We start from the raw sequence: 14,755 nt of genomic DNA, 5'->3' as shown, positions 1-14,755 counted from the left end.
CAAACACAGTGAGACAAGAGGGGCCTCTGTGCCCCCCAGTACATCTGTGTAGAGCTTGCTTACTCTTCTAATTCCTCATCACACTCTTCTTGACCTGGCAACTTTCGGCATGTATAACTTTGTGTAACGAATCTCAAAGCACTATTTTCTTATCTGTCTCCTCAGGCTTCAAACTGTACTTCAGGTCTATTATCATGCATTTGTTGGACAAATACCCCTTCCCTAACCTTTGATTCTATCCTTCAAACTCTCTCTTCCCATCAAAAAACATGCTCTGTCCTATTTTTCCAACCAGAATCACCTATTAATTTCTATCATTCAGCCCAAGTCCATATGAAGACCAAAGGCCACTTAGCCTGAAGGCGTTGCCTGTGGTCTCAAACTTAGGCCCAAGCTTTGCAGTCGGTGTGTGCCTGGGAGAAAGGACCGCTCACTGGGACTGTGTACTCCCTTCTCTCACAGTCCCTCTGGTTACTGATACCACATTTCCCCAAAAATCAGACCTAACCAGAAAATAAGCCCTAGCAGGATTTTTCAGGATGATGTCCCCTGAACATAAGCCCTAATGCGTCTTTCGGAGCAAAAATTTATATAAGACCCAGTTTTATTTCTGGGGAACCACGGTACTGTCTACATCTTACTCCAGTTCCCTGCACCTAGTCCCATCTCCCCTAACTAGGGCCTAGTTCATTTTCTGTAGCAATAGCTTGCAGGAGTATGGTTTGTATATATAACTTTTCAGCACCATCCCTTCACTGTCATCACTTACTGTCCAACCTTTCCTAGGGTTAACAATATTCCAGTGTAATTTTGCACAAACTTACAAAGTGAAGTTGTAAAGGCATGTATCCTCTTGTTATGGTCTAAAAAACTCATGGAGTTACTCTAGAGACACAGAAGACTTTGTGGCATAGATTTTGATACAGGGCAAAATGCTCACTGGAAAAATTAAGTATTAGCTAGGTACCGGGGAGATGTGACCCTAGCTAGCAAATTTTTAACTCGGCAAATACTTGGCATCATTAATTATGTATACTTATTTTATTTGTAATTTGTAATGTTTTAGGATACCAAAGTGATTCTAATGGTAGAATTTAACAAAAAGTTTTTAAACCTCATTTTAAATCCACTGATCCATTCCATTCAATGGCAATATTCAATGTTAAAAGGAACATAAAAACAAACATGCACACAACTGCACAGTTTTCATAAAGGTCTATTTCATTATTGGTGGGGAGCGCATTTAACAGTTAAATACATTTAAATAATGTATAGGTTACTGCACGACTGCAGCGTTGGTAACTAGTTAGATAACCAATTCAACTAGAAACCAGCTAACAAGTAACTGTGTAAATATTTAAAATACAGCTCTTGTTTAGATCATCCTTTGTTTTGATCACCACCTTGGGGGATAAAAGCTTGCTGGTCACACTGGAAATATATTAAGGCCAAATCTTAATCTTCTGATACCCATTCCCAGAGGTTTCTTTCAGCTGGATTAAGCCTCCAACTCCAAGGCAAGCCCTAGTTTGTGGCCTCCAGCATTAATGCTCTTCCCGTCTACCAGAGCAGACAGTGTGAGTTTCACACCTGTAAACAAAAACAGACAACCATGATGTTTGTGAAAAATCTCAGGAGAGTCTGCAGTCTTCTTTAATAATCACCCCGAGTCTGCCTCTGCCTGTCACTTTTCCTAAGCCAGCCAGATGACCTATTAGTTCCAGCCACCAGAGGGTACCTGGGAGTATCTGAGATACCAGAGAGAATTCAGTTGGCACCATCCCAAGTCAGAGCACGAAAACGATAATAATAAAGCTCCAAGTGGCTCTCGAAAATACAATAATGGTCAATATACTATCCAGACTGAAAAAGACTAAAACAATCATAACTGAATCCCGGAAAGGGAAAACTACAATAAGAAATATTTTGGGGACAAGTAGAGAAATCAACAGACTACAGCACATATTAGGTATTATTATAATAAATTAATGTTGATATTCTTAGCTGTGACAATGGTATTGTAGTTACAAAAACTATGTCTTACTCTTGGCATATGCACACTAGGGCTGATGTGTCTACATCTCTGGAAAACATACATTTAAATAATTCATAAGGGCATGTGAAAAAAATATTATGTATATAGACATGGAGAGATAAAACAAAGGTGGTAAATGTTAGTAATTGGTAGTGTGGGAAAAGCATATGGGTGTTCATGGTAACATTCTTTATATTTAAAAATAGTCAAAATACAAAAGTCTGGGGGAAAATCTCTATTTGGAGGAGGCAAAAGTTCCAAGTGCTTTAGAACCCTGCTATCCAAATGGTTCAAGAACCAGGACACTGGCATCATCTAAGAGCTTGTTAGAGAGACAGAGCCCCTCATCCCAGACCTAGGGGATCAGAGTCTACATTTTAACAAGATCCCTAGGTGATTCATGCACACACTGAAGCTTGAGAAATACTGCTTTAGGAAACACAGCAAGGTTCAAAATACCATGTCAAGTAAGTAAGATTAGAGACACCAAACAACCAACAACCAAAGCAATAAGTGAAGTTCGATGGAAGAAATAACAATTACTAGGAGACATTTCAGGTTCAAGTGAGGAAAGTGAATAGAGAACGGATATTAAATAACAACATTGTGTCACTGTCTTTTCCTTAGGTGTGATAATGGTATTATGGTTATGCAAAACGGGAGAAATGGTCTTACTCTGAGGAGGACACATGCTTGAGCATTCAAAGAAGTGTCATGATATTATAGCTGCACCTTCCAAACAGCCCATTAGAAAAAGCGGGGACAAGGGAGGGGGTGGGAGAAAAGGAATACAAAATTGTGGCAAAAAGTAAACATGTTCATTGTACTCTTCTGTCAATTCTGTATGCTTGAAAAGTTTGCAAAATAAGCCAAGAAATGAAAATGTTTAAAACAGTATCAGAAAAATCCTACTTTATCAAGAATACTTACCAGGCCTCAGAGTCTGAGTGTAGCCCACTCCAATTAAACTAGAGTTGTTGACTTTTGCCTAAAATAAAATGCATAAACAACTGTTAAAAAAAAAAATTTGAAAGGAGACAAAGCCCCTACATTTCCCTATCATGCAATTATGAAGTGTTCAGCCTTTTACTCACATTACAATAAAATGTAACGTTTATTCAGCCAAACAAAAACCAGGTACTCCTTAATTCTTATCCATTAAAGTCAAATCAGTAGGACACGATACTCTTGATGTGTCTACTGAGATGTATCACAAGACCCCAAAAATGTCCATATCACTCAAGAGCCTACAGACTCTCATAAAGAAATTGTCCTTTTTGAGTCTAAGCAAAGACAACAAACCACGCCAAAATGTGACTAATGTTAGACTAAATTAAGTCCACCAGGCTCACTAGCGATGTGACACCAACACCAGCCTAAAACGTGGGATGTGAAGTTTAAATCCATGACTTTGACATGCACATTACTACTTTCAAGGGTCTTCCTAAAGAATCAAAATCATCAATGTTGAAAATCTCCAAATGGCAAGCACTTTCTCTAAGAACAAGGTCGACTGAAAACCCTTTACCTCACTTTCTCACACCTCTCATGAATGCCCCTGGGTCTTGGCTGTACGTAACTGATTGTGCTTGAGAAGACGTTGCAATGGGGCATCGTTACCAATCCAGGTGCCTGCCCTCCTTGTACAATTCTATTATTTTAGGATTTAGTCACAGACCTTCACGGGCTGAACGGAGCCCTGAAGAACAAGACACGGGAGGAGCAGCTCCATTCTCTCCTAGTACTGACACATTAAGCCATCCCACAGGCCTACGGCCGTAAATGGGGGCACCCTGTTCCAGTCTCCAGGACCTAGGCTGCTCCTTGCTCTACAGCATTTTGAGTGCTATGGTAAAAAGGAAACAAACAGCCTCTGGCATCATCATAGATTTGGAAATGACTTGACGTCTACACCCTCTTATAATGTGTAACACCAAAACAGCCTAACCCAGGGGCGGCCGGATGGCTCAGCTGGTTAGAGCTCGAGCTCTCAACAACAAGGTGCCGATTCAATTTCCACGTGAGACGGTGGCTGCGCCCCCTGCAACTAAAGATGGAAAACGGCGACTGCACTGGGAGCTGAGCTGCGCCTTCCACAACTAGATTGAAGGACAATGACTTGGCCATGGAGAAACACACTGTTCCCCCATATTCCCCAATAAAATAAAATGAAAAATCCTTTAAAAAAAACAAAACCACCCAGCCCAATCCAGAAAGAGAAATGAGGTAGCTGTACAGGCACAAGTCACGTAAACAACACTTCTAGTCACCTGGCACTACAGCCACCTCATGAGCCTCCAGTGACCACGTGAGTTCACTGTCTCAGGAAGAAATGCCCCACTGGTGACCATCGTGTGCCCAACAAATTAAGATCCTCAGAAAACTGGACGCAAGTTCCCACCATTTTAGACTAGGAGTCGACCATGAAGCTGTGACGGGGCAGGAAGCACTGCTCGGGTGATCCGATCAGGGCAACAGCAGCACTCCTCAGGCGGGAAGTGCTGGGTACATTTCCAAGGAGTCCCCAGGAGTCGCTCGAAGACACGCAGGTCCTAAGCTCCCACCCACTTTAGATGGTGAGAGTGGCCTCTTCTGCGGGCATTGCACCTGAGATGTCTACAAACACAGAAGGAGCAAGGCAGCTACCAGAGAGCCATGTGCATGGGACGCTGAGGTTTTACTGCTGCATGTGGTTAAGCGCAGAAGGGAAAACCGATGAGTAACTGTCCTGCCAATGGGAGAAGCATTCCGGGTGCTGCTCATCCTGATTACAACTGTGTTAAAATGAAACAAGAATGGGCCAAAGCTTAGCTGCCTAAATTATCAAACTACTGTCCACAGAACGAATGTCCCTTTATGCAACAAACAATTCTCCCAAAAGATTTAACTTCTGTCATTCCCAGTACATACAGTCCAGACAGTCCCTGACCTGTAAACAACTGACACAAGCAACAGCTGCTGATCTGCCTGAAACTGGAGCCAGTCCCTCTACACCCTGAGACACTGTACCTCCTCGTACCCTAATCCACTGTGACTGAAGGAAGAAACAGCAGAGCAAGCATATGGATTGGCCGAGGGTGGCCATCTGACCCAGCTAGTAGTCCAGGATGGGAGGCACGTCCTGGGGACGCAGGACTTCAGCGCTAAACCTGGGACAGGCCCAGGCAAAGCAGGATGAGCTAGCTGGTCACCCTAGATGGGAGGGAAATCAAAAGACATGCAGGCTAGTCCCAGCTCTACTCCCCCTACCCTGTCTCCCTAGTGGTGTTAAGTCTGTCCTCTCCACGCTTTGGTTTCTTCACCTGCAAAATGGCATGCATGCCACTGAGCACTGAGATCAAATCCGAAGATATTTTACAAACCATAAAAAATCAAAGTAACAACTGAAGTACTTACTCCCCAACAGGAATGAGAACTGCCCAGGACCCAAAACACCAGCTTCCCTGGGCTTAGACAAGCTTGAGCTCAGGGTTAATATCTATACACTTTTGAGGTTAAAAAAAACTCCTGTGGCCTGGATATCAAACTTCTAATACTGTCTCCACAGCAAAAACAGTATTCCAAGTTCTAATCCCAATCTGTGTGTGAACTGGGGATAATATGAACCACAGTTCAAATTCTCAACACAATTGAACATACCTGAAGATTAATTCCCACAAGCCCAAACCCCATTCATCTATTCTAAGCCCATAGTACTACTCACAGAAATGGAAGCAGTGGGATCCAACTGGTATTTAGCTGCAATGCCGAAACGAGTGCAGTTGGTACCTGATGTCCAGGCAAGGTTTACTGAAGTGTCAAGGTCTTCACATACTTTCTGATAAATTGATCCTCCAAATTCTGTTCCATCATTGCTGTAAGATATTTTAAATTAGTAAATCTAGAAGACTGTAATATGTTTAAGGCACTAGGCTGATATTGTAGCATTATATTTAAATAAAAGCAATTGCTCACATGCATCTCTAGTGTTCCACTGAAAACTTTCGTTTTAAAAGATCTTTTCCCAACCTATGTCCACAAACAAGGACTGGCCAAATAAATCATGGTATATCCATCCAATGGAAATAGCTCACAGCCACTAACTCATGCTGCAGAATAAATACTGCTATAGGAAAATGATCTCAATGTACCAGGTACGGGAAAAAAGGCTTATAAAACAGGCTTTCCAGATATTTCTATGTATTTTACGTATATACACATATAAAAAGGTAAAACACCAAAACTTTAACAATTAATAGATTATACACCTAGGTGGTGGGATTATGGGAAATTGTTTTTCTTCTTTGTACTTAAATTATTTACCAATGCATTATTTTTTACATAAGGGAAAAAATTCTTTTTAAGTCTTTTCAACATATATATCGAAGTTGGGTTAGGTAAAAACACCATACATTTTAGGCAATCCTATCAAATCAGCACTTCACACATCACAATTAAGACAAATGAATGCCCTGGTAGAGTCTGGCACTGTCTTAGCCTCTTCTGAAAATACAAAGCACATCAAGCCTTGTATGAAACGAACATTTATTCTCAGTGCCAAAAGTCAGACTAACTTTTTAACTATACACTTTTGAGAGCTACCCTAGAAATGCCCAAAGACGATCTTTTTAGGTTAAGAGAAATCCTTTAGGTTCAACCCAGATTAATAAAAAATGACAAGAGACATCAATGTCATCTGAGGTCCTACATAACACCCCACCACAGAAATACTTACACATTAGTGTGTAGCTGGAAGTCTCCAGTCCTGTAGCCCACTGCAAAGTTATTCCTGGTCAGCTTTGATTTGGCACTGTCAAAGGTCATCTGGTACCCAGCAAGCCAGCCCTCATAACCAAAGACAGCTGAACCGTGGATTGCAGGTCCAGCAAAATCAAAGTCAACATCACAACCAAGGTTTATACACTCCCTCTTGTAAGAAGACTTGATTTTACCACTTTTCTTTCTGGAAAAAGAACAAACTGACTTAAAATTGATGCCAGTGGGAAAGATTTACATGCAGAGGGCACAAAACAGACTTAAATGAACTGTAGTATAACTGGAGCAAAAGAAGTAGCAGGGTAATCAATCATAAGAGGTAAAAACATATAGCTCACAAACTAGAAGACAAGGGCACATGGGGTAACTGGACGCCACCAACACCGGAAGGCTGCGTTGCAGAACTGGCCATTGATCACAAAAGCATATTCAAAACATGTTCATTACCCAAGTTCATGCCACAATGACAAGAGGCAAGCCAGTGATAGCCACCAGAGTTCACACTCGAAAGGCAGAAAAGAGAAATTCGCCACACAGCAGCTGGGTAAGCTATCCAACAATAAATATGCATCTTTCCTACATATACAGAAGAGGACTGCTTTCCCATTTAAAGCAGATAAAAATGACCATGCTTACCCTGTGTTTGGTGAAAAGGTAGTATCAAATGTCAGTTTCAAACCTTGACAAATCTATTTTGAAAGAAAAAAAAAAATCTGTTTTCAGCTGTATTTCTTTTTTAATACAAAAGTAAGTAATACTAAAGCACATTTTCAAAATGTTACCTGGTCTTCAATTGCGATTTCTGTTCCAAGAGTGTTATCAGTGTTCCATTTCTCTGTGAAAGTCAGACCATACTCACACCATTTATATTTGGTCTCCAAGGTCCCAGTAACTTTACCAGTGTCTGTATTTGATGAACCAGATGTTGAGAATTCCTAATAAGACAATAAATAACTTCATGAACTTTCTCGTAAGCAATAAAGAATCCACTGCCTAACTTACACAAACAAAAAGAAAACCCCTGGAAACACTTAGTAACTTCACTAATCCTTTTTTATAGCTTGCCAAATATTCCTATCCTTTGCTACAGTGTATAATATACAAAAGTGACAAATTAGCCTGTTAAGTTACTGACTGCCACCTTACTCACAGCTGACATGTCCAACCAATCACAAGTTAATCTGTATCCAATTCTCAAGTGAAAAACAAACTATACACCTTTCAAGGAAACTTCTAAGGTGATTTTATTTGGGATTCAAAATCAATGGGGAAAAAAAGGAATGAATATTTTGATATTGCACTCAATCTATCTGATACTGAAAAAAAAAAAAAGTAAATAAGTTACTATGGATAACCACAGATCCCATCATTAAAATCAGAGTTTATAATAACAGATACTCTTATTTATTATGAAATGTTTTCTGAAAGTACACCACTATAGGAATTCATGCTATGAACAAATAACTGTTTTTCTAAATTCTTACCATGTTTCGCTGAACATAAGACCTAGCCAGACCATCAGCTCTAAAGCATCTTTTGGAGCAAAAATTAATATAAGACCCGGTCTCATTTTAATATAAAACCGGGTCTTATATAAGATCGAGTATACTATACTATACTACAATACAATACAATACAATACAATACAATACAATACAATACGGGGTCTTATATTAATTTTTGCTCCAAAAGACGCATTAGAGCTGATGGTCCAGCTAGGTCTTATTTTCAGGGAAAAACAGTAGGTAATCCCAATATTCTGTTTCTCTGAGATAAGAGTTTTCACCAGGTTTCATGCCTTTCCAACCACCTTTCACATTTTCATTAAAAAAAGAAAAAAACAATGGGGTGGTCGGTTAGCTCAGTTGGTTACAGCGTGGTGCTAATACTAACACCGAAATTGCTGGTTTGACCCTCGCATGCGCCACTGAGAGCTGTGCCCGCTTTAAAAAAAAAAAAAGAAGAAAAAAAAGTAGGGGGAGGGAATTATAGACTTATTCTATAACTGGTTTATATCATGCATGATATAAACTATGCACAATAATGATATTGATGGGAAAAAACAATCTCATATAGGGATCAATTTGAAGTGCATTATATAATCTTATATTTGTAGCAAATATAAATAACTTGCCAATCCCTAACTACACACCACTTGAAAAGGAAGACATAACACGGAGGAGGGCAAATCTGAAATTTAAAATCTGCTACAGATAATCCAGAAATCTAATAATCTTTCAGAACTCAGTATATATTCAGGCAGGCAACTGAAATCTTCCAAGATAAAATATTAAAAAGCCCTCTGAGGGTTCTGACTCACAATTTGTCTCCTAATAATGGCTATACCCTTTGGCCATTGGAAAGCCAAGTTTAAAGAAGACGGCCAATCTGAACTATTCAATCTGAAATGAATACCTGCATAGTCAGGAAACATCAAAAACTGTGCAATAGGATAAAAGGCCAACCACCCTTCACTTAGAAAATAGAACATTTGTGTAACTACTGCTCTGCAGTGAAATAGACTCAAATCCTTAGGTCTTATCCACAATTGCTTGAAATTAAATGCTTTCATTAACAGGAATTTCAAATCAAAGCTTGACACTCAAAGTCCATACTAAAAAAGAACACTGGATTATGTTAAGAAAGAACACTAGAAAAAAAATTATGAGTCCTGGCATCCATTTCTGTAGTTTACTGAATGAGTAACACAAAGGAAGACATTTAACTTTTCTGGGACTCGGTTTCTTTGATTATAATAACAAAACCTATCTCTAGAGGATTAAACTGGACTGACACTGTGAAAGCTTTGCACATAATTCATGCGCTCCACACAAAAGGCAGGCATTATTAAAACAGTACATACCGAGCATGTTCTTCTAGCAGGTGGTTCCAATGGGGAATGTGTCTGAGTAGCTATTTTAACTCCTGAGTGACACTGACTAATGATTCTTGAGACCCCACCCACTACCATCCATCCACCCACAGACTGACAGCCAGCCAAAGAATCCTCAAGACACAAAACCAAGATGATCACACTGTGGGACCAAAACTGGGCCAGATAACACCACTGGCGGAGCTTACACCCTCGCTTCATCAGCAGACCTTTAGGCTTCTATATTCTGGAGTGGACTGGACATCTTGAGTTCAGATGAGAATACCACCAGCCATTAATGAGATTTATTTGGGGCCAGGTACATATTACAACATCAGTACCAAGCTTGTTGAATTACATACATTAAATGGAAACAAAAATATTCTGCATCTAAACCACCTCCTAGACATCCATGATCTTAAACCTAATTTCATAAAACTTTCCTTAACCCTGTCCACAATAAGCCCTTCATTTCCAACAACGATTTTGATTTATCAAACAACCTAGTATTAGACATATTTCTCTAATTTTCCCCAGTTTAAAATTTATTTTCTCTCTCCAACCAGCAAATAAGTTTTTTAAACACAGGACTGAGTCCTTTATTTTTTTTAGAAGGCCTTTTGTGTTTCAACAAATACACAGCAAGTGTTTATACGGTGCCTCAGTAGGATATAAGCAGAAATACGAAAAATAAACATGAAGTCACTACTCTGAAACCTGTTACATTAAGCAAATAAGTCACTCAACCACCTGAACAATCAGGCGTCCTTTCAGATCAAATAAACCAAATGACACTCAGGACAAACGTAAAACCCCAGAAATCCAAGTCTAGGCGTTAAAAACTATAACATAATTAATTTTAATTAATTTTAATACCAGTTATATGCACTAAGGGAATCAACTACAGCAAGAATTTATCAAAATAACTAATAATATTCAATATGCACACACTATATCCATCACCATAACAATCTCAAAACAAACATTTTAGAGGAAGAAATCATACAAAACTAAATTTTACTTTACTCCCTTCAATGGAGGAGTTTGTGAGGAGGAATCAAGACATCAAATACCAAAATATTAACCTCTTTAAAAATACTCAAATCAGGATTCTGTAAATTCACAAAATACGTGGGGAAATCTTCCCCAAGAAGGGCTACTAGAAGATAACCATTATATAAATGATTAGTACACTCAAATTAAGAGTTACTGAATATTTTTATGCCCAGAACTCTTAATGCTTTTAATATGCGTTGAAAGAAAGAGTTATGAAAAAGTGTAACAGGTCCCCTGCTTTCAAGCCTGTAATCTTACTGAATAAACAGTCTCACATGACCAGTGTCCTTCCTGAGTTACTTGTGCATACACAGTAAGTCATATGGCAAAAGACAACATGAAAAAACGACCAAAGCCAAAATAAATCAAGTTACACGCAAATCCCTTAAAATTAACTTCTGCCTCTTAAGATAAATTGGGTTGACATCTTTCAGTTATGACTATTTTATGGGTAGAAAATTACATAAAGGCTCATGAGAACTTATTAGATAGCTAATACTCACCACCCCACTGCATGACTTTGTTTTCACATCCAGTTTCACCAACCCAAAACCTTAAAGTGGAGAGCAAATGATAACAAAATGATTCTTTTGTACAAAAATGCATACCAGTAGTAAACTATACGTTAAAAAAAAAAAAAAAAAACCCAAGGTTTCCCCTTTTTTTGGGGGGGAGGATAAAAATGTTGGTACACAATAGTTAAATGAAAAAATTTTAATTATCCTATGTAAACTGACATGTAATGGACAGAACATCTCTATGCAGTTTTGCCTAGTGTTTTGGTGTATATCTGGCACCCTCACAAAAAAAAGGGCTTTCAAACAACTTTAAAACCTAAACATCAGACTGGAGAACTAATTCAGCTTAAATCTCAGAATAGCCAATAGTTTATTATAATAGACATTTAGAACATTTATCCCAAAGGTTCCTATCTCCCCTTTGGATTAATAATCCAAATAACTGGAGGAATAATCTAAAGTGGAAGGGGGTGGACCAAAATATTCAAGAAGAAAACCCAAGTTCACTTGAAAAGCCCATAATCTGCTGGGAGTCACCACCACAAAAGTAAAACATACATACACAATCATAGGAATAGTTCTAGTTAATCAAGGTCTAAACTACAACTGAAGGAAAATGAAAGCACAGCTGTTTTTTTCTTAGAGGTAAAATCCTTGAACTATAGTTTGAAAAAATTGGAGGAAACTGAGGTGGAGGGGGACGTGGACTGTTGCAGAACTATTTTAATAGACATTTTATCTAAAATGTATCTAATATAAACTTTTCCTTTTTTTGTTGTTTTTTAACAGTTAGAGGGCTACATTGTTGGACTTACACACCTAATTAATGATCAGCTATAGAGTATAGTATTTATAAGCAATGATATGGGTTTGTACCATTAGTTTAAAAAAGGGAAAGTTTTGTTCTGTATATTTTGTTACCTTTTACAGAATAATAAAAGAATTACATATTCAAACCAAAAAAAAAATAATAAATAAATAAATAAAATGTATCTAATAAAAGAATTAATGCAACAAGATATTTACAATTTGAAGAAATTATTAACTTAATTTCCTTAAGCAATCCAAATACATATTTTCACTTCTGATCTAAAGTTTAAAAAGACAAGTTCTTACCAAATCCTTTGTTGAAAATATCTCTGGCAGCTTTGCCAAGGTCAGCATATGATGGAGGAATACACATTGCTGGAAGAAAGAAACAGTCCAATGTTAATGTTTCCTGTTTTCCCACTTTCTGTCCAAGAACTAGATTATGACCTACTACTGCTCTCTTTAAATTCAAGCAGTCCAACTTGTTGGAGATGTGTTTTGATACCGCCAGAAGCTACAATAAAACTGTTCTCTAAGAATCCATGAAAGAGATACCACCAACAAAGTCTTGTTTCTAAAATGCATAACCACAATAAGTGGCTATACAAACTGGGGAAATTCCTTCCAAAATTGAAAAACAGACTTCTATTCCTAAATTTACACAGTGCCCATAGCCTCGTCTGTTAGGATTGGACTAGTGCCAAAAAAAAAAAAAAAAATCAAACACATACACATCTATCTAGATGTACCTGCCAAAATCACTGGAACGAGATTTAACCAAATGAGATAAAAATCAAAACCTAAGACAAGCCCTTCTCCCCCAATATATCCTTTAATATCCTCACTGAGGTCAAAACCAACATTCTGGAGTGGGAAGAGAACGGTAATGAATACTTTGGGAATTTAAATATCGGAACATAGAAACAACACGGCCATGTATGTTTCACTCAAGTGCCTACATCAACTAAGTATCAAATGGCACTTTAAACATATTAACATGATACTCAAGTCCTTAGTCAATACCGTGCGGTTTAAAGGCAAGCAATCTAAGCTCCGGACACACCAGCTCATTCATTCTACAAAGTGAGTCCACGCCCTTAGGAGCACGTGTCCTGACCTTGCGCTAGTCCAAGGGGGTTTACTACTTCCTCAAAAAAAAAAGTCTGATCCAATCCTCCAAAGACCGAACCCAACAATGAGTAACTTTCTGCTTTTGAGTTCCTCACACGTGTCCAAAAGCTAAAGGTGAATGCGGCCACAGACCAACTCTCCCGGCCTAGTGCCTTCCTCCGCTGTCCGGCAGCGCAGCCCCTCCTCCGCAGAGCCAGGGGGTCAAGACGGTGGAGTGTCCACCGAAAAGGACCAACTTCCAAGTCCTCGGAGACGTGGGGGGAAACAAGCTGCGGTTTTCTGGTGGACCGGCTTCGCCTCCCCGCACAACACCGCCCCATCCCGCCCCACCCCGCAGAGATGCCTGCTCCACACTCACGCCGCGCGCAGCTCTGTCCGTAAGTCGCCATGGCGAGGCCGCGGAAATGGGTGATCTGCGGAAGGGACAAGAAGTGCGGTCAGCGAGAGTAAGAAGCGGGTCAGGGGGCCAGGAGAAGGTCTCAGACAGACATGGGCGAGGGGCCGCGGGGCAGCGCGGCCATCTTAGGGAGCCGGGCCGACCCCGCGTCGGGCTCCGGCCTCCCGTCGGGCGGCCGAGGCCTGGTCCCCAGGTCGGAGCGAGGCGGGCGCGGCGGTACCTGGTGGTCTCCTGGGAGGGGCCGCCGCCGCCGTTCCGCTCGCAGCTAAGGCCGCTCCGCTCGCTGTGGTCGGGCTGCAGCTGCCGGAGCTGGAGGGCGAAGTGAAGGAGACACCGTTCCGCCCGCCGCAACCCTGTCCTCCCCCGTCCAGGACCCCGCCGCTGTCCCCGGGGCTGTCCACCGCGCCTGTCCCCGCAGGGCCGCCGGCTGCCCTCTCCAACCTGCTCCGGAACGGCCACGGGGACCGAGGACACCCCCGTCCCCAGGGTGGGCCGCCTCGGTCCGTCGGCAGGAGCCAGAAAGGCAGAAGCTGCCGGCCCTCCGCTCAGGCAGCTACGAGGGCAGCCCCCGCGGCGACGGGGCGGGGAACGGCGGATGCTACGCGGAGGGGACCGCGAGGGCGGGGCGGGGCGGAGGCTCCACGCGCGCGCGTCACGGGCGGGGCGGGGCGCGAGGCGCGTGCCCGCGCGGGGCCCGGCGCTACTGGGCGCGGCGGCACACGCCGGCGGGCACGCACGTCTCCCCGGTGCCCTTTCCTGGCTGCTCCCGCGCCCCGCACGCGGCCCGTGGTGCGGGGCGTCTGAAAGGAGTCGGCTGAGCTTCATGCCCGTTTTCCCTGAGCAAGTGCGGCCTGTGCTTCTGAAACAGTCCCTGTAGAGTCGGACGAAGGAGTGAGCACAGCGGCACCCCGGCCCCCCGCCCCTCCGCCCCCCGCCCCCCGCCCCTCCGCCCCCCGCCCCTCCGCCCCGCCGCCCTCCGCCCCGCCGCCCCCCGCCCCGCCGCCCCCCGCCCCGCCGCCCCCCGCCCCTCCACCCCCCACCCCGGCCAGCCGCCCCCCGCCCCCCGCCCCTCCGCCCCCCGCCCCCCGCCCCTCCGCCCCCCGCCCCTCCGCCCCCCGCCCCTCCGCCCCGCCGCCCCCCGCCCCGCCGCCCCCCGCCCCTCCACCCCCCACCCCGGCCAG

The 14,755-nt window shown here is 42.3% G+C and overlaps 1 protein-coding gene across 2 annotated transcripts; it reads right to left on the bottom strand.

Annotated features, from left to right (window-relative positions):
• Window positions 1-1,199: 1,199 nt before the first annotated feature.
• Window positions 1,200-14,149, bottom strand: VDAC2 (voltage dependent anion channel 2). Of its 2 annotated transcripts, XM_081075088.1 has the most exons (11): window positions 14,016-14,149; window positions 13,795-13,883; window positions 13,536-13,590; window positions 12,353-12,421; window positions 11,222-11,271; window positions 7,573-7,725; window positions 7,427-7,479; window positions 6,750-6,977; window positions 5,739-5,889; window positions 2,966-3,023; window positions 1,200-1,590 (listed from the first exon to the last, which is right to left on the bottom strand). In XM_081075088.1, the coding sequence occupies exons 3-11, from the start codon at window positions 13,564-13,566 to the stop codon at window positions 1,499-1,501; spliced, it is 885 nt and encodes a 294-aa protein (XP_080931214.1). In that variant the 5' UTR covers window positions 13,567-13,590; window positions 13,795-13,883; window positions 14,016-14,149; the 3' UTR covers window positions 1,200-1,498. The 2 variants fall into 2 exon arrangements, with proteins under 2 accessions (XP_080931214.1, XP_080931213.1); XM_081075087.1 differs by lacking the exon at window positions 14,016-14,149 and having other exon boundaries at window positions 13,795-13,963.
• Window positions 14,150-14,755: the final 606 nt, after the last annotated feature.

Source organism: Rhinolophus hipposideros (assembly GCF_964194185.1).
Source record: "Rhinolophus hipposideros genome assembly, chromosome: 15".
Lineage (NCBI taxonomy): Eukaryota > Metazoa > Chordata > Mammalia > Chiroptera > Rhinolophidae > Rhinolophus > Rhinolophus hipposideros.
The sequence above is the reverse complement of the archived record's forward strand: the minus strand, read 5'-3'. Positions and strand labels throughout refer to the sequence as shown.

Coding starts and splice junctions, on each gene's coding strand:
- VDAC2 (XM_081075088.1), bottom strand. CDS start 13,566: ATGGCGACTTACGGACAGAGCTGCGCGCGGC. Junction 6,978..7,426: donor ACCTTTTCACCAAACACAGG/GTAAGCATGGTC, acceptor TTCTTTTTCCAG/AAAGAAAAGTGGTAAAATCA. Junction 5,890..6,749: donor TTCCAGCTACACACTAATGT/GTAAGTATTTCT, acceptor AATATCTTACAG/CAATGATGGAACAGAATTTG.